Genomic DNA, 20,013 nt, shown 5'->3' with positions numbered 1-20,013 from the left:
GGGAAAGGTTCCAAGTGCTTGAATCAGAAGCTTTGTGGTTTCAGCTATGAATGAAGAGTAAGTGTGTCCCGTGAATGGTTTCTAATGTTTTTAGTTAACTTAAAACACTTTGGAGTCATCTGGGCCAACACTTGGTAAGGCAAGTGATCTCTAACCATGGAGATGCACTAGTTTACCCCTTGCGAGCCTCTGGTAGGTGACTTGAAGGTAGGATTTTCTAGAATAGCCAACACTTGGTAAGCTTTTGGACTCCTAGGAGACATCCATTAGTTACCTCTTGCGAGCTTTTGACGGGTAATCCAAGGTTAAAGATCACCTTGAATGGTAAAAGCTAAGTGAGAGGCTCAAACCATTGCAAGTTGCATCAGTGAGAGAATTAGAGCTGAAATCCAATTGAGGGATGCATTTATGCAGCACATGTTAGAGAATTGACTTAATGTTAATTCTCTAATGTGAGGAAGTGAACCAACTGACCGGAGCTATGATTTTGCATGAGAAACCTCCCCTGTATACCTGAATCTCCAAGGAATGCTTTTCTTTTTAAGTTATTTTCATCACTTGTTGTGTTGTTGATCTAAGTCCAAACCTTTTTCTACCAAAGTTTGTGTTTTATTTCTTTAGCTAATCTTGAAATGAAACAGCACCAATTCACTTTGAATTGGTATCATTTTTTTTCTTGAGTATCCTTCCCAGTGGAACGATCTTAGAGCTACTATGCTATAGTAGCTTTGTATTTGCTACCCTAGTTCATGGTGTTATAGGTTAAAAATTTTGTTGATTAATCCCTCAATCAAGGAGCACCAGCTGGACACAAATCAGCTGAGACACCAATTAAGCATGAATCAGCAGCCACTACTGATTTAGAGCAATATCGTCAAGGACTCATTCAAACCCTCAAACAATTAGGAGATCATCAAGAAAATGAAGAAACTGAAGACACAACTTTATCAGATGATTCATAGATAGACCCTGAGTTAATCCTTTACGGAGGACCTATGGGTCAATCCAGATAAAAGATTTCAAGAATCTTTTGTACAATTGTACATTTGTACAATTGTCTCCCTGTATTTATCTAGTAAAATAAGAAGTGAAAAAATATGTAAAGAAAGAATTGTGAAGAATAAAAAAAAATCAAAAATAAAAGTCATGAATAATAGTAAATAGTGGTGAATAGTTGTTTTTGTCTACCACTTTAACTTTTAAAACAACATCAAGAAAAGGAAAAGAAAGAGAATTTATTATCTTCTGAAGCCACCTAGCAAGGAAAAGAAAACTCTTCTCCTTCTATAGACTTGAATAAACAAGGCTCCAGTTGCATCTACACGTGGTGACGCATTTCAAAAATTTTCAAGCATGAAAACTCAAGATCGACTCAAGTTCGATTTCATCGTCTATAAATAGAGAAGTCAACTTCCTCACAAGGCAGAACTTGAGAGCTGAAGAACTCAAGTGTTCTAAAAACTTCTCTCTTGCTTTTGTAATCTCTTTCAAAAATTCTAGTCCTTTGTATTCATCTCTTTGAGTCATCCCTCTGCTATCAACAAATCTATACTCAAAATGCCTATGTCGTCCACACAATTTGGTCCGACAATTTGGACACAATACATTACTCTTGACCCAACTAACCAAGGCAAGATTAATGGGTATCAGAATATAATAAATTATTTTAAAGATAGAGTTGATCATTTGATGATCAAATTTTCTTAAAAATATTGTAAAGTTTGATTTCGAAAATCACTGGGGCTCATCTTTCAATTGAATTTGTAGGTTAAAAAAAAAACACGGTACCTAATTTTAGGGTTTGTTCAAATTATGCTCAAGAAGTATTTTTATAATTTTTTTATTATTCAAATATCTAATTATATATTGTAAATGCAAGCTTACAAAGTTACCATTTATGTTTTGAATTCAAGTATAAACTTGTAAACATAGTTACAAATATGTTTTTAAAAACTACTACATAAAAAAAGGCAAAAATAAATTTATTTTTACTACTATTTATGAATTTATTTTTTGAAATATTTTTTAGTGTCCTTAAACCTCATAGAATATTTTTGATATTAAACATATATTAATATGTTCACAATTATTAACTTTAATTTATCACACGTTATTTAATTATTAATCCATCATTATTAATATATATTAATTTTTTAAAATATCATTTCAGAGTACTAATATTGTCAACATGCAAATGTTTTTCCTTCAACCTCGAGTGTCATGATTATGGTGTTTATTGAAACTATGTTCAATAAAATAAAAAATTTTCCAAAAAAAATAATTTTAATACATGTATTATTGTTGATCTAAAAAATTTTTAGAGCCTTTTTCATAATTTATTTATTTATTTATTTATTTTGAAATTTTATTTGATTTTTTTATATTTTTAAAATTTTCATAAAATCTAATTACCGGATATTTATGAATTTTTATATTTCATCTTTGTAAAAGACAAACCTCAACAAAAGAGATGGTATGTCTAAATCAAGTGAGCCCAAGTAATAGTAAATGGGCCAGCATGATGAAGAAGTTGTTGGTCTAGAATCTAGATATCAATCACTTGGATTAAGCACTGTGTGAAGGTCTTTTCCTTCTAGAAGTAAATCAAAATCAGTCATACAAGTGGGAAAGTTCGTTTTCTCAGTGGCCAAACAAGACCTGGTCACACCATTAGGAGCCATTGCTGGCTGGAAATGGAGTTTGTTCTCATGTAAAACCTGCCCTTTTCTTCTTGTCTTTTGGGTATTCCAAAATGCTCACTATTTACATCCAAAAAAAAAACAAACAAAACAAAAGAAAAAAAGAATCATGTCAGTTTAGATGATAGATGGTGATGTTGGAAAAAAATGGCAGGAATTTACCACACCGACACACTTAAATTTTATTTCATTTTTAGTAAATTAATTTTTGTGAAGATTAGAAAAACAAATATGAAAATTTTGACCCAAAAATGGATAAATTGACAAGTGTCCTTTCTCCAAATAATTCAATAATGTTGTTGGTTGTTGGGTATCTTTCAACAATGAAAGAATGAAAGGGAAAGGGGAAGGGAAATATGAAAATAGGATTCAAGTGGAAAAAATTTCATTAGTCCTTGTCCAAGTTTATGTTCTTTGAAGAGACTAAATTACTTTTGATTTTTTTAAATAGTATTTTTAGATATTTTATAGAATCCTTATGTGTTATGAAGTATAAAATAAATAAATAAATAAAAATAGATGCATCTTCATTCAAAAAGTTTAGCAAAATAATAGATCGATGGAGTTCAACAAGCTTTTTTTTATGTATGGTGGAATAACTTTGTTAAATTAATTTATTTAACTAGAAGTTGAAGATAAAGTCAAAGTCACAATTTATAGAACAATAATGGTATTATAAAATTTTATTAAATATGAAAGAATTTTTCATGTAAGTCAAAATAAAAATTCTAGAAAAAACAATATTTTTTAATTTCCATATTAAACTCTTTTTTAAGTCATAAAAACTCATGTCAGACCAAGGTTTAGTTAATCTCATGGTTCGATGATAGAAAAATAAGGATTGGATTTAGCATTTTATCCTACAGTATCGTAGATAGAAGATTTCCTTGAAACTAAAAAAAGATACATGTGATAAAAGAGAAAAAAAATCAAGAACCATTTTGGGTTCATTTGTTATAAAATGGTGGTTGCACTAAGAAATGCAAAAAGAGATCATGAAGAATAAAGAGATAGCATCTATACCCAAATAAAGATTGATGTTTTCATAAAGAAGCCGTGGAAGGTTATATTAGGATCGAATTGTGCCCAAGGAACATGGGGATACAAATAAGTAATAAGAGATGAGCACAAACCAATCAATCATATCAGTTGTATTCTTGACTTTGGAATGAAAAGATGAGTAATGCTTGACATGGAACATGACTACTTAGATTGGTATAACATTCACAGAAATGTTCCAACATAGAGGTTAGAGCATATTCGAATCTTTAAGAGATTAGTTAATAATAATAAAAAGATAGACACCTAATTCCAATAAAATAAGAGTCTATCGGTATATAAGATTATTGTTAAAACACCTAACATTTCAATATTTATCCAATTGAATTCAAATTGATCTTAAATCTTTTCAAAATTGAATGAAGAATATTTTTGCATGATTAAAAAGATTTTTAAAATGTTGAAAAGTTTATTTAGATGAGTTTTCAAGAGGATTTTGCATTAAAGATGCAAAAGTTTCAAAAACTATAGAGTTTATTTATGCCTTTTAAATGATTTTAATAAAAAAAATAAGATTGATCATTTCAATGATAAAAACATATGTTGTGACATGTATTTTATCATTAAAATGGTTTTTAAAAGTTAATTTTTCATATTGAAACAATTTGAGCCTTTTAAAGGTCAATTATGTTTTAATTTTTTTTTTTTATATGTTTGACTAAGGGTTGACCAAAGAAGTCAATTGGTTAGCCTAAATGGGCAACCGGTTGGGAAGAAATTTTTCAAAATGATGGTTAAACAATATCGATCAACTAACATATTAACCTTTTTTTTTTTTTTTTTTTTTTAATTTTTGCTAAAATTAACTTGCTTTCATATTTTTAATTGTTTGTTTTTTTAAACCTTTTATTAATTTATTTTTAAATTTTTTACTCAATAAATGTTAAAAATAATATGTTGGTTTTTTTTAACTTTTTTAATACTTAATAAAAATAAAATATTAAAAAAATTACTTAATATTAATACTATTTAATTTGAAGTTTTATTTAGAATTAAGCAAAACAAACAAACATCGGTCTCTAACTCTTTAAAGTCTCCATGATAGATGTGATAAGAAAATAGTTCAAAATCATTATTGAATATAATTTTAGTATTAAGGAGTGTGTTTGAGTGCACCTTACTTTAAAACTTACATGTCATCTTAGTGCACCTTAATCATTGTATTATCTTATATCCATTGAAACCTAAACTTCTATGAGTATCTTGTTCTCATCAATTGTAATTTTTGTGAGTTATTACCTAGTGTGAAATCGCACGAGGAAGCTCAGGAGTGGGGTATCTCTGGAAGTTCATTGAAATCATAATCTAATGGAGATGGTATGAAAACTTTGCCTCTAAAAATCTTGTTGTTGTAAGCATCATTTGGAACTATGATCCAAGTATAAAGTTTAAAGGTTTGGGTTGAAAACATCAAAATAATGGAATTTTCATCTCATTTGAAGCTTAGAAAGAGTAGACGTAGGTTGGATGACGTTGAACAACTATAAAATATTGTACTTGTAATTTCTCTATCCATTCTCTTTTTTTATATTTGATCACCTACCCCCATTCTTGGATGATTTTCTTAAGTTGATTAGCACATAAACTTAACAGATAGTTAAACATAAATAGAAACTCTTATTATTATTATTATTATTTAAAAAAAAAAGTTTTTGGCTTTTCAAAAGCCAATCCCAATAAGGCTTTATTGAGCTAAAAGAGCTTTGGACTTCTTAAAAGTGAATCCAAACAACATTTTTTTAGTAGGAATTCTATATTGGCTTATGCGGAAAATTATTTGTATTTTTATAAGACTTTCAGAACACCAATGACGTCCTTTAAAAATTATGATTTTGTTTTTTTTTTAAATCTAAATCAAAAACAAAAATATATCTCAAATGGAGTTGTATTATTATCAAAAGAGCTTACGACTTAATACATAGCTTAATATAAAATTAAGAATAATAAAATTTCTAATAAAAATCATTTTTTAACTTTTTCATATACCCATTCCTTACTTAGAGCATGATTAAGTAAAAGTTAGGAAGTATTTTCTACTATTTTGTACTTAGCCGCTATGTTTTCTAAATATTACTTTTTAATGCAATATATCACAAGTAAAAAACCACTATGGAGACTTTTTTTTTTTTTTTTTTAATATCTAAAAATGTTTAGGCTAAAATTTTTTTACCACAATCATCCTCAAATTAAATTTATATTGGACCTTTAAAATTATGGCTTCAGCTATAATGGTAGCAAGGCCAGTCCAGCCCACTAGACCAGGAAGGGCCCAGTAAGAGATTTTAGGGCCTTATTTGGGCCTTCGGCCGGGAGTCCATTGCACCAAAGAAACCATGAATGAAGAAAAAACAAAGACAATAATAAAAGGAAAAAATCGTACATTGAAAGTATTTCCAACCCTCTCACCTCTCAGAATTGACTTGCCGACATCCTATAATAATATCACATATAATTTCCACAAGAGTACGTAGTAATTTTAGGAAACGTTTTTAATATTTTTAATATTTAAAACTTTTTTATATTTGGAGTGTTATAAAGACTAGAAACACTTCTTGAAATTACTACCAAATGCACTCTAAGTTAGTCACCCTTAAACCAAATTTCAAAAGAAAAAAAAAATTGAAATAAAAAAAATTGTATTTTATTTTGTTTATTGTACTTAAAAGGAATTAATATTCCCACAATCAAAATATTAGAATGATTAAACTCATTACGTCAAAATCTTTTTCATCGTCGCATTAATCTATAAGAAAAATCTCGAAGAGGCGATGACTCGACTTAAACCCATAACCTCCGACCAAACTGAAATTCGACATCATATTGAACTATCAATTTTCTTAACGTATGTAGCATGTGACATTCATATTTTTAAGTTCTTGAATGTGTTAAATGTTATTCAATGTGAAAATAAATTTTACTCATTTCTATGAGAATTAAGCCAAGTCACCATAAGAAAATGGAAAAAAAAGAAACCAACCCAATTGAGCTCCTTGAATGTTATAACCTACCAACCTATCAACAAATAGGCATCGACACCATAAAAATAGAACAAAATTTAAACACCACCTAAATTTTCTCTCACAATCTCACCAAATCCGTCCCTAATGAAACTCCCTATCAACAATAAATCAACGAAATCACCCTATTAAAATCATATAGTAACTTGCTTCCAACTGTTACAAAACCATTAATGCACATTTAAAAGGACGGCTTTTACAAACAAAATGCCAACCATTTCTTCTTAACCCTTGCTGACAATCCATGCCACAACCCTCACCCAGCAAACCCCACCTCAAATTTCTCTTTTAGGGTTCTTCCCAAAACATTTATATCTGTCTCTTTTTTAATAGACCCTTCAAACCCTAGAGAAAAAGGAAGCTGTGAAGAGGAAGAGCTAAGAAGAGACAGACAATCATGGAGGTTAAGGTCCAAACTGATGAAGAAGTTCAGAGAGTGATAGAGCAGCAACTACAGCCCCTTTTGGAGCATTCACCCATACCTGAAAAACTAATGAAAACACCATTGCAGAGGTTCATTAGGAAGACTTTTAAGGGGACAGCCCATTTGTCTAATCTTCTTCCCACTGGTACAGTGCTAGGGTTCCAAATGTTTTCACCTATTCTCTCAAACAAAGGCCATTGTCTCACCTCTGCCACCCACTCCCTCACATTAGGCCTGCTAGCTGCATGCTGCGCCTCGTGCTTTATCCTATCTTTCACAGACAGTTTCCGCGATGCAAAGGGTAAGGTTCGATACGGACTGGCCACTTCTCGCGGTTTGTGGGTGATTGATGGTTCAGTCACCCTTGCACCGGATGTTGCTGCTGGTTATCGGCTTAAGTTCATCGATTTCGTCCATGCCTTCATGTCGATTGTGGTTTTCGCGGCGGTTGCATTGTTTGATCAGAACATTGTCAAATGCTTCTGCCCAATGCCATCTGAGGAAACCAAGAAGCTCCTCGTGGCAGTGCCTCTCTGGACTGGTGTGGTATGTTGTCTGTTCTTTGTTGTATTCCCAAGCAAACGCCATGGAATTGGCTTCCCTCTTTCTCGTGGTTAGGTCTAGTTCTTCTGTGCATGTATACTTCGTTCATTTATAATAGTACTTCAAAAGATTCATTCTTGGAAAATCTTTTTTGGATTTTGAAGGTATATGAAGAAGACTACGAGACTTCATTGGCTCCATTTGAACAGAGATGGATGCTAATGTGTCATTCAATTCTAGATGAAAGTTTCAACTTTTGACTTCTTGAAATAAGATTTTATTTAAAATCATAACCAAACACACTACAACATTTTAAATCTATTAAGACTTTGAATAGAAAAATGTAGGAAGCCAAAGCCAAATTTGACTCCGTTAGTTGTGTCCATTGTTTTGTAACATTATTGTGGTCGTTGTTATTCCACGAGATATGCATTCAAGTCTTGGTAAATAACCTTGAAAAATAATATATAAAACTATTTTAAAAAAAACTGTTGTCAATCAGAATCTTAATTTTTTCAAGATACATGATCTATGAGTTTTGGTTTTAGATAAATTTTGGTTTCCGGACGTTAGATCTTTATGTTTTTTATTGATAAATAAGAAAATGAGAAAAAAATATAAAGAAAAAGTAAAAGAAAAGAAAAAGTAAAAATAAAAAATAAAAATAAAGTCAATAAGTGATTTTAATATGCTGCATCAAAGTCATTTCATGTATTTTATCTCTTCGAATATAGAAATACGTAAAGTCATTACATGATCAAAGTCATTGATCATGTACAATTATACAAAGGAATACAAACATTGAAGCAGGCCAACTTCAGCTCCAACCCACTAGCCTTTTATTATTGGGTTTTAGATTGGGCCCCAACCTAGGACCAGCCCACCCTAACCAACCTGCAGCACTCCATTAAAGAGAGACCATACTTGCAGATTGATTCTCTTTTACCATTGATGCTGACTCTCCAATAAAATTAGGGGCATGCTACAATTTTTCATGCAATCTTAAAAAGGTCTTTTTAATAAATATCTATAAATTTAGTGTGAGAAACAAAATTTTTCAAAAAAGATAAAGAAAACCTATGTGCTAGGCCCATCAAGTTGAAGCTCACTAGAGAAGCACCTTTTGAAAAGTCATTGGTTTTTATCTTTAAATTGTTTATTTTATTTTATTATATTTTCCCCCTTTATTTTGTTATTATTTTTAAAAAAAATTATAATTGTGTTTGAATATGAGGTTATATTGATCGGACAAAATGAATTCCATTATATCACATCCACCATGCAAATTTTACTTCAAGCAAGTCTTCATCAAGGGGCCCCAACCAACAAAAGAAAAATAATAATAAATAAATAAATAATAAAAAAAGACCCATATATCATATGAGCATTTGGGCTAATGCTGTCTTATTTGAAGGTAGTTGACAAACTACAACATGTCAGCTATGGTGTGTGGGAAATTACATTTAGCTCTCTTGCTTCAACCTCAACTCCTTCACATTGAACAAAAAAATAGATGTCACATTCCCAATTTCCAAAGGGCCCAATTGACCTTTTGATGTTTTCCTTCAATCATGGCTATTAAAGAAATTTTTTTGAATGGAATTCTTCTATACTTCACTCATGAGATTCTAGGGAAAAAGGCCAATGTAGGCATGTCATGAAATAATAAGTGAAGTTGTGGAGATCTTCATGGTCTTTTGATTTTATGAATTATATAATATATGGTCGAAGTTATCAACTATCCACATTTATTTTTCTTCCTTTTAATAATAATAAATAAATAAGCATATCGGGGCACTACCAAAAATATCGTTACATCCATTTAGTTTTATTTGCCGCATTGAAAAATATCGAGGGTTACAGTTATGTTATCTAATATTTGCTATGTTGTGAGTTTAAAATTATTTTTCTGTCGATATGATGTTAGGTGGTGTTTGGTTTTTGTCTGAACTTTAATTTTATTATTTATTATTTATTTACGTACTTGTTTGTTGGAGAATAAAAAAATATCGGTGAAATAAAGAGACATGAAAAATGAAGTGTGTGAAAGCAAAGTTGGTCCAATGAACGAAGAAATCCCAAAGAAATTAGGGGCTAATGTTAGGTGATTAGGAATAAAGTTGACCCATAAGAATTTGGGGTGAGAGAAGAATTCAATCCCAAACTAAACCAAACATGTAACATGACACTTAGTCAAGAATTAATATCATATATAACCTATCCTTTTAATGCATCAAAAACTCTTGAGAAAAAAATAAAATAGAATTAAAATGGGGCCCAGTACTGGTCACGCGCGATTTCAGCGCGTGAATGAACTATTCAAGGATGGAGCTAAGGTGACACCCACGTGCTTTACCAGCGCGTGGAGAATTGGTTGGTCCTGTTCTTCGTACCGAATGAACACAACGCCCTAAAGAGTAGAGAACCCAAAATCAAGAGAGAGAGGAAATTCCCAATTTTGTAGAGAGAGAGAGAGACATGGGAAAATAAATTTTCCATTTCCTAGAGAGGGAGAGGAGGGGAGGGAATGGATTTTCCGAAAAAAAAAATGTAGAGAGAGAAAAAGAGGAGAGAGAAAGAGGAGGGAGAAACTCACCGCAGACAATCACACAAACCCTATTCGTGAATCAATCCGTGTTCAAAGCATCTGACAATACTAACCCTTTTTGAAAAAAAAAAATGATTTTGGCGAAATTCTTTTTCAACATTGAAAAAAGAAAAGAAAAAAAAGAAAAAGAAAGTGTGAGAAAGAGAGAGAAAATGGGAGGAATTAGAGAGAGAAAGACTGTTCGTTCGTTTCTTCGTTGTTTAAACCCAAAATTCCAATCCCTTTTAATTTTATTTCTTCGCCTTTTTTTCCCACGAAACAAACACAAACCAATCTCTCATAATAACACTCATATTTTTTTATTTATTCATTTATTTTATTGTCCTTATATTCTCCAAATCTCACCGCACATCTTTATCATAGATACATGGATGTCGAGAGAGAGAGAAAGAGAGAGAAAGTTGAGATGATTTTTTTAGAGAGAGAAAGTGTGAATTCTCGCATTTGTATTCATTCATTGCCCTTTCCGTCAAAACCAAAACATCTAGCAATAATTATCAGATCCAAGCCCTAATTCTAAAGAGAGAAACTGGGGATTTGTTCTTCTGCTCTGAGGTTCTGATTTCTAGGGTTTGTGTTTCGAGAGAGAAAGTTGGATTCCGATTTAGGTTTGATTCATGGCTTTTGTGTTTGAAGGGGGAAAAGTGAGGTGAAGTTGGATTTTTGCTAGGGTTTTTTTGTGGGTCGTGTTGGATCATCGACAATGGAGGGTGGTGCGGAAGAGGAGAAGAAGAAGGCTCCAGAAGGAGAGAACAAGTCGAAGCGGAAGATGAAGACTGCTTCGCAGTTAGAGATTCTGGAGAAGACTTATGCTGGTAAGTAATTCGTGTTTTGTTGATTATTTTGAATGAGTATAGAGGAGATTTTGGTTTAATTTAATTTGAATTCGGGTTGAATTTGGTTTTGGTTCAGTGGAGACGTATCCATCGGAGACCTTGAGAGCAGAGCTTTCTGCAAAATTAGGTCTTTCTGATCGGCAATTACAGATGTGGTTCTGTCACCGGAGGTTGAAAGATAGGAAGACACCTCCGGTGAAGAGACCACGAAAGGATTCTCCTGTGAAGGTGACATCTTCTGCAGCCGGAACTCCGGTTCGGGAAGAAATGGAAGTGGGCAATGAGCATCCCTCAGGGTCGGGTTCGGGGTCAAGCCCATTTGGTCATGTATTGGAGTCACGAAGAGTTGTCCCTCGGCCTGGAACTGCTGTTGCAAGGATTGGAGCTGATATGCCGCCAATGAAGAGGTACTATGAGCCACCTCAGTCCATATCAGAGCTTCGCGCCATAGCATTTGTGGAGGCACAGTTAGGGGAGCCATTGAGGGAGGATGGGCCAATTCTCGGAATGGAGTTTGATCCCTTGCCACCGGACGCATTTGGCGCTCCCATTGGTAAATTTGATTTCTGTTCTTCTGTTTTTTTTTTCCTTTCTGGTTTTTCTGTTATTGAATTTACTAGCTCTGCATGAAGAATGAGGATGGCGTTAAATTGATAATGCTGGGTCGTAGGGTGAGTATAATGATTAATTCTCTCCTAGTTAGATCAAAATGCACTCTTCAATGCTTCCACTGTGGGATTTGGTGTCAAACAAGCAATAAAGCACTTATGAGGATGGGAGAGTAAGAAATGATTGAGAATATATGTTTAAAATGAAATTAACTGAAGGTTGATGGGATGGCTATAACAAGAAACTGGAATATCGCATGAACTGAGGACACTTTAATTTCATAGGATAAAGGAAACTGTGGTGGAATAATATATAACAATTAACTCTTGTCTAGGTGGTATTCTAATCTGTTGGAAAATTACTTGTTAGATTGAATATGTTGTTTAGTATGATTGAACTAGTTGTATGTTCAATACGCTATTTACATGAATAAGAGAGATTAAAAAACGGAACTCAATTTTGACATCCCTATGATAATACTAGTGCTTAATGAAGGGGAGCGGTGTTCTAGGGAGGTTCGGGAGGGGTTTGGTGTAGGTGTTTGGATAGCTACAAGGAAGGAGTGAGGGCTTGTGAGTAGTAAAATCTCCTTCGAGGTAGGCAATGGACAAATGGTCAAATTTTGGAAGGACAAGCGGTGTGGGATTGATCCGTTGTGGGACTCTTTCCGTCTTTATTTTCCTTAGCATGTTATAAGGATGCGTGGGTGGAGGATGTTTGAGATTTTTCTATCCCTGAGGAGGAGGGTTGGAGCCCGTCTTTCTCTAGACCCCTTAATGATTGGGAAGTGGGGTGCGGAGGGTTTTCTTTCTTGCTTGGATGGGATGATGGTGAACAGGGACGAGGAAGATAAGGCGTGTTGGACAAAGACTAAGAATAGGAAGCTTACTGTGAAGTCGCTCTATATGGCTTTGGAACGGGGACTTCGATTTCTTTTTCTTGGAGCAATATATGGAAGGCGTGGGTGCATCCTAGAGTTAGCTTTTTCTCTTGGGAGGCGACTTGAGGAAAAACCTTAACTTTGGATCAAGTTCAGAAAATGGGTGGTATTTGGCGAATAGATGTTTTTTCTATCATGCTAAGGAAGAATCTATAAACCATCTCCTTGTCCATTATGTAAAGACAAGAGTCTTGTGGGAGTTGATGTTTGCCCTTTTTAGGGTGTCTTGGGTGTTACCTGTGTCAGTTAGAGAAACTCTTCTAGGGTGGCATAGGCCGTATGAGGACAAGAAGCATAGGAAGGTGTGGAAAGCCGGACCTTTATGTTTGTTTTGGATAGTGTGGAAGGTGAAAAATAGAATTGCCTTTGAGGAGGAAGAACTCTCTATCCAAAGGCTAAAAAGTTTGTTTGTTTCTTATCTTTGGTCGGAAGCGAAGGGGTACTTAGATGATGTTCCTCTAACTCTTTTTAGCTTTCTAGATTGGTTGGGCCATTGGTGAGGGCAGGTTGGTTGTATTCCTTTTATTTTGTATCTTGGTGTTTTTGTGGTGGAGGCTGGTGGTAGCTGTATACCTTGGGCTGCTTTTTTGGCAGCCCTTTCTAATATATCTACCTTTTTATCTATCAAAAAAAAATACTAGAGCTTAATGAAGTGGTGTTCTTGTGAGGTAAGAAACTCTTGTGGGGTTGGCTTATGAAAGGTTATTAGAAAGCAATGGGATCTCTTCAATAGCAAAGTCTCGTTTTCTATGGGTAATGGGAGAAAGGTGAAATTTAGGAAGGACAAGTGATGTGATGAGGAACCTTTATGGATTACCTTTTCATCTTGTTTGCCTTAGAGTGGGGAAGGAGGACATTGGAATTTGCATTTAGTAAAGAATTTGAATGATTGAGAGTTTTATATTTTGGAGTGTTTTCTGTTGAGACTCCAAGGAAAGTCAATGAACAAGGAGGTGGAGGATCAAGTCGTATGGAAGGGCGATAGCAATGGTAGCTTTTCTGAGAGCTCTTTATTATGTTCTAAAGTTAGATTGTGTCATTCCTTTTCCATTAAGGATAATTTGGAACCTTTAGATTCCACCTAAGGTGAACTTTTTTGTTTGGGAGGTTTGATGGAGTAAAGTGGCTTCAAAGAAGAGGTTGGTCATTAATCAATAGGTTTGCTCTCTGTAGAGAGAAAGCAGAATCCATTGATCATATTCTTCTTCATTGTGGTATGACTAGGTTTCTATGACAATTGTTGTTCTTATTATTTGGTATTTCTTAGGTTATTTTTGTCTTTATTAGGGAAACTCTTTTAGGGTGGCATGACTCCTTTGTGGAAGAAGGCGAAAGGAGACGTGGAGAGCTGATTCCTTGTGCAATTTTTTGACTATTTGAAAGGAAAGAAACTAAAGATCATTTGAAAATGAGGAATGTCAGATCAAAGACTTAAAAACATTTTCCTTGATAATCTCTATTTGTTGCTCAAGGTTTACATAGATGAAGGCCCTATGCTTTTAGTGGATTTTGTAGATTAGTCGGGTTTCTATTGAGGGAGAGAGTAGTTTTTTTGCCTTCCCCTCTTTTTTGCTTTGCCTCTAGGCATCCGTTGTATACATCCTGTGTACTCTTGTTCGCAAATTCTTTTGGCACTTTTAATATATCCTCATGTTTGCCTTAAAAAAAAAATTAAAGATCAATGAGAATGGATCTAGGATTAAAAGAAAAAAAAAATGATTTCTTAGAACCTGTTTGCTTTCTTATTAAAAGTGTCTCACACCTTATAGATGATCTAGGTTAGATGAAAGATTAAAGTTTCTTATTCATTGATAAATGAACTGATAACGGTCTTTCAACTAACCTAGCCTCCTCTCCTCCTTGAGACCAACAAGGGGTAGTACAAGAATATTCACCCGTTGCACATCAACTATGTCTTTCGGCTTGATCTTCAGCCCTGACTCACCCTCCATGGACAAACCTTACGGAGGAACCCTTAGGTTTTTGGGGCATTGGATTCTCACCAATGTTTGCACTACTCAAGCCAACATTCTTGCTTCTACTTTGTCCACACCCTTGCTCTCATGAGTGCTTCCCTCTAAGGTGGAATGTTCTCCTACTGATGCATTTTTACTTTTTACATCCCACAGCTTTGGTAGATCGCTTACCCTGCTCATCTTTGGCATATAAAAAAAACTGTAGGATTGTACCTAGATTTGATTTGGTTGCTTTCAAGAAAGAATCCCAATAAACATAGACATAACCTCAACATGTATGAGTGTGGATGGCAAAGGTTTGGGCTGTGAAATATGACTCTCACTGCCTTGCTTGATTGGTATGATATATCACATTATCAAACCATATGTTAGTAAAATGTAAGTCATAAATTTAAACTAATCTCTATCACTGGATGAGTTGTGTTTATATATATATTTATGTATGTATGTATGTTTGTACGTATGTATATTCAATTAAAAAGAGGGTGAACACAATACACAAGAAGTATAAATGTGAGAAAACAAGAAGAAACGACCTACAACCTACAACCACAGCCTCAATCTAGTACTTAGAGCAGAACCACTTTACAAGGGGTCCTTTAGAGAATGGTTAGTGTGTTTGGAATATGATAGCTTTAGCTTAATTGTTTTAGCCTCCTGTATTAGGTGAACTTCACTTTGTGAAATCATGATTCTGCAGTTCCTACCTAGGACTTTTTAGGAGTCTTGATTCTTTAGTGACAAATGTTGTCTTATAAGACTCATTATGATGGATGTTCGTATTTTCTGTTGCTTTGATTTCTGTAAACAGAAAATTTTAATTTTTTTCTAGGTCAAATAGATATATATTAGACCTGATTGATTGGTTTTCTTTTACTGAAGATTAAAAATTTCTTTGTCCCCCTAACCCTGCCCCATGGCTGAGCTTCAATTTTCTTCCTTGTCTTTGGCTGAAATTAAACAGTCCTTTTGAATTGTTGCATTGTTCTTTTGTGATTTCCTATTACTTAATCTGTGAAAAGTTTTGTGAGGGTTAGAGAGAGAAAGATTGTGAGAGAGAGAGATAGTGGCGGCGATGGGGGATCGACAGAATTTGTAGAGGGCGAGAGCCATGCGAGGCCTGGGAAGAAGGTTAAAAAGGGTGGCTTCGGCGTGGAATCGAAAATGTTTGAGGTTGAGGTGGAGGAGAGGAGAGGCAGACTGCAAGCCACGATTGTGGAAAGGAAAGGAGGGATCTCGTCGTGGGTCAGGCTAGGTTCGGTGAGCCTTGGGATAGTCCTCGAGTGTCTGATTCTGAGTATTGAGGATGTAAGGATGGGTAGATGGGTACGAGAGTGGAAGGAGAATGGGAGGGAGTATTCTCTGACGCGCGACTATAACAGAGGGGGTTGTTTTCTCCGTCTGGGGGTTGCGGACTTGGAGAGAAAGAGATTTAGCGTTTTTATTCCCAAAGGGAGAGGAGCAAAGGGTGGCTGGGCTTCAATGGTGGAAATACTACGGAGATTGGGCTGTGAAGAAGGAAGTATTAAGAACCAGAAGGAAGACGAGCCACGGTCGAAGCCAATCATGGCGAAGACATATGCGGAAGCGACCAACATGGCGAGGGGAAAGGAAAGAACAACAATAAGGGTAGAGGTAACCAAGGAGGAAGTGGGTCGGAATCTAGCCAAGCTTGATCACTGCACTGTCGGGACATGGAATCCTAATGCAGCAAAGGGGGACGATCTCAGAGGGTGGGGAACCCAGTTAGCGGGAATCTGGAGGCTAAAAGGAAAGCTGGGGCTTGCAAAAATGGAGAGGGGCAAGGTTTTAATGGAGTTTGAGCTCCCGGCAGAGGCAGAGCAAGCATCTAAGATTGGAAGTGTGTCGGTTGGGGGGCTATTTCTCCGTTTAGAGAAGTGGAGGCCGGAGACGAGATGCCTGAGGGAAGGGGAAAGAAGCAGTGAAGCATGGGTGCGGGTAGTAGGTTTACTCGTTTCCTTGTGGGAGCGGGATATTTTGAGGAGGATTGGGGATGCGTGTGGGGGATTCCTTGCGGTTGACCATCAAACGGAAAAAATGGAGGAGTTACAGTGGGCACGACTCTTGGTGAAGCGGAACAGTGAGATTCTTCCCAATGAGGTGGAGGTTTGGGTCGAAGGGTCTTGCTTCTCGGTAACCCAATGGTGGGAAATCAGGCCAGTCATGAAAGCTCCGATCACTGAAAAGAAAGGGAAGGCCGTCACAATGGGAGTGGAGGTAGGGGGTGATGTAAGTGCACGAGCGAGGGAGCGCGTGACGGTGGCGATGGAGGGCTCGAGGCTCGAGGACATCATGCTGACTGTCGATGGGACGCAGAGTCAGTCCTGCGGGTCGGGCCAAACCTCGAATCCCTCTCGGAGCGAAGACGGGCCTTCAGACGGGCCTCATGCCTCGGGTGGGCTGGGACTGTTGGGCCAATCAAGGCCCTCTCGGTGGCCTAATGCCTCTACTCCTGGGCTTATTCCGTCTGGGCCAGTTAATTCTGGGTTCGGGAAGGCCACGGAAAAGGCCTCGCCCTCGAGTCTGCTTCAAGGGGTTAGACTGGACTTTCAAAGCCCATCTTCTTCTGACTCATTTAGGGCCCAGGCGGAGAAGGGCCTTTCTGCTGCGGAGTGTTTCCGAAGCCCGTTAAGGGGCCCAGACGCGGCTATCTCCCTTTTCTGGGTGAAGGATGGTCAGTGGGGGCTCTATGGAGACGAGTCTCAGTGGGGGGGGGATCTCCAGGACCGACTGTGCCCTGCTGGAGGAAGACGCAAGGTATGATAACGCTCTTTCTTCCTCTGGAATGGTGGCTATTGACCCTCCTTCTCCCTTCTCTTCTCCTTTTGGTCGGACTCCTTTGAAGGAGTCTTTCGACCGCTCTGGGGCTCTTGTGGACTCAACCAAGGGGGATAGTCTGAGCAATGGAACTGGGTCTTCAGAGTAGGATGAAGGGAAGTGTTGGGATTTGGTAGAGATTAGCAATGATAGTAGGGAGGATAATAGAAAGGCGTTGTGCATAGCCCGACCTTTATCTCAAGAAGAGAGTGGATGGTTGGAAGAGAGATGGGAGGAAAGTGATTTGGCCAGGTTCAGTCAATTCCTGGGATTCTCGATGGAGGGCCTAGAGAAAGATATTTTGGAGTTTATGGGTAAAATTAGGAAGAGGAGAGAAAGAATTCACAACAAAGTCATGTTGGAGAAATCGAAATTTGAAAGAGAGTTGAGAAGACTTGAATGTTCAGTCAACTATGAGGGAGGGAAGAAGAAAAAGTGTACTGTGCAAGGAAGAGGGTGCCAAATTATGGAAGTCCAATGAAAATAAGGCTCTTGAGTTGGAACGTGCGCGGGGTCAATGATAGCTCCAAGAGGAAAGTGATTAAAGCTATAATTAGAAACCAGAAAGTTGATTTGTTTTGTATCCAGGAAACGAAAATTCAGTCCATGAATGAGGGTTGGTGAGGAGTTTGGGTTCCGGGAGGTTCCTTGATTGGGGTGCTTTGGATGCTCAGGGAGCCGCAAGAGGGATTCTGATTTGCTGGGACAAAAGAACCCTGGAAATCCTTGAGATGGAGATGGGTCAATTCTCAATCTCATGCAGACTTAGGAATGTAGAAGATGGGAAGGTCTGGATATTAACAGGTGTGTATGGTCCGTTCACCAAAGAAGATAGGGAGACTCTTTGGGGGGAGCTTGGGGCGATAAGGGGAATCTGGGATGATCCTTGGTGCTTAGGGGGTGACTTCAATGTTACTCTATCCCTTGAGGAAAGGAGCAATCAGGGGAGGTTGACTGGCGCCATGAGAAGATTTGCTCAGGTGGTGGATGATTTAGAGCTTCTGGATATTCCTTTGCAAGGGGGGGTGGCTTCGTGGAGTGGGGGGAGGAATAATCAAGCTTGGGCTAGACTGGACCGATTTCTAGTGTCCCAAGATTGGCTTGACTGCTTCAGTGGGGTCATTCAGTGTAGGCTGCCCAGACCCACCTCTGACCATTTTCCCATTTTACTGAAAGGTGGAGGGGTCAGAAAGGGCCCCTCCCCTTTTAGGTTTGCGAATATGTGGCTCAAAGTTGATGGGTTTAAGGAGCTCCTTCGGGGTTGGTGGCAGGAGGTGGGGGGAAGGGGGAGGGCCAGCTTCAGATTGGCTACAAAATTGAAGTTTCTGAAGGATAAAATCAAAACTTGGAACAGGGATGTGTTTAGGAGGTTGGAAGTCAACAAAAACCTAGCCTTGCAACAAGTAGAATTTTGGGATAGGGTGGAGAGGGACAGGAGTCTAACTGAAAGAGAGACAGAGTTGAAAACAGAGGCTAAGGATGTCTTTAAAAATGGGTGCTCTTGGAAGAAACGCATTGGAGACAATTGTCTAGGGAGTTGTGGTTGAGGGAAGGTGATAAGAATACGGGCTTCTTTCACCGGATGGCTAATGCTCATAGAAGAAATAATTCCATGGAAAAGATTAAAATCAATGGGAGGTGGCTAGAGGAGGAGAGGGAGGTGAAAGAGGGGATTGTGAATGCATTTCGGCAGTTGTTGACAGAGGAACAATCATGGAAAGCTGATATTGAAGGGCTACAGCTACAAAGGTTAAGCCATGCTGAAGCTGAAGGTCTGGAACAGCCATTCACTGAGGCAGAGATTCATGCGGCTTTGATGGGGATGAATGGTGATAAGGCCCTAGGCCCGGATGGGTTCACAGTGGCCTTTTGGCAATCTGTTGGGAGTTCGTGAAAGAGGAAATTGTGGATTTCTTCCAGGAATTATTTGAAGAAAAGTCGTTTGCCAAGGGCCTTAACTCTACTTTCCTAGTCCTCATTCCTAAGAAAGGGGGGGCTGAGGACTTGGGGGATTTTAGACCCATCAGTTTGCTTGGGGGTTTGTATAAGCTTTTGGCCAAAGTGCTAGCCAATAGAATTAAGGAGGTGTTAGACAAGGTGGTTTCGCCGGACCAAAATGCCTTTGTGAAGGGAAGACAGATTTTAGATGCCTCGCTCATAGCCAATGAGGTGATGGACTATTGGTTTAAACGCAAAGAGAAAGGGCTGATATGTAAGCTGGATATTGAAAAAGCCTATGATAGTATGAATTGGAACTTCCTCATGAAGGTCATGCGCAAGATGGGCTTTGGGGACCGATGGATGAAATGGATTTGGTGGTGCATTTCAACGGCAAGTTTCTCTATTCTGGTCAACGGGGTGCCAGCTGTTTACTTCCCCAATTCCAGGGGGTTACGCTAAGGAGATCCACTCTCCCCCTACCTCTTTGTGTTGGGAATGGAAGTACTAAGCGCTATGTTAAGAA

At 37.1% G+C, this 20,013-nt stretch overlaps 2 protein-coding genes across 5 annotated transcripts in view; both read left to right on the top strand.

The window, feature by feature from the left end:
* Positions 1-7,172: 7,172 nt before the first annotated feature.
* LOC117926072 (protein DMP7) lies at positions 7,173-7,817 on the top strand. Its single transcript, XM_034845156.1, has one exon. It carries the CDS (start codon positions 7,173-7,175, stop codon positions 7,815-7,817), a length of 645 nt encoding a protein of 214 aa, XP_034701047.1.
* A 2,471-nt stretch (positions 7,818-10,288) lies between these two features.
* LOC117926749 (homeobox-DDT domain protein RLT2) overlaps positions 10,289-20,013 on the top strand; it is a 32,041-nt gene continuing 22,316 nt past the window's right edge. For 2 of the 4 annotated variants that reach the window (XM_034846030.1, XM_034846032.1), the window contains exons 1-2: positions 10,459-11,165; positions 11,263-11,739. In XM_034846030.1, coding sequence (XP_034701921.1) covers positions 11,054-11,165; positions 11,263-11,739 — 589 coding nt within the window. In that variant the 5' untranslated portion in view covers positions 10,459-11,053. Of the gene's footprint in view, positions 11,166-11,262; positions 11,740-20,013 lie in introns of all 4 variants that reach the window. The other 2 variants (XM_034846029.1, XM_034846031.1) reach the window with 2 other exon arrangements.

This window comes from Vitis riparia, chromosome 12 (assembly GCF_004353265.1).
Source record: "Vitis riparia cultivar Riparia Gloire de Montpellier isolate 1030 chromosome 12, EGFV_Vit.rip_1.0, whole genome shotgun sequence".
NCBI lineage: Eukaryota > Viridiplantae > Streptophyta > Magnoliopsida > Vitales > Vitaceae > Vitis > Vitis riparia.
The sequence above is the reverse complement of the archived record's forward strand: the minus strand, read 5'-3'. Positions and strand labels throughout refer to the sequence as shown.

What these genes read in the sequence shown, in the direction of transcription:
- LOC117926072 (XM_034845156.1), top strand. Translation starts at nt 7,173, where the DNA reads ATGGAGGTTAAGGTCCAAACTGATGAAGAAGTTCAGAGAGTGATAGAG.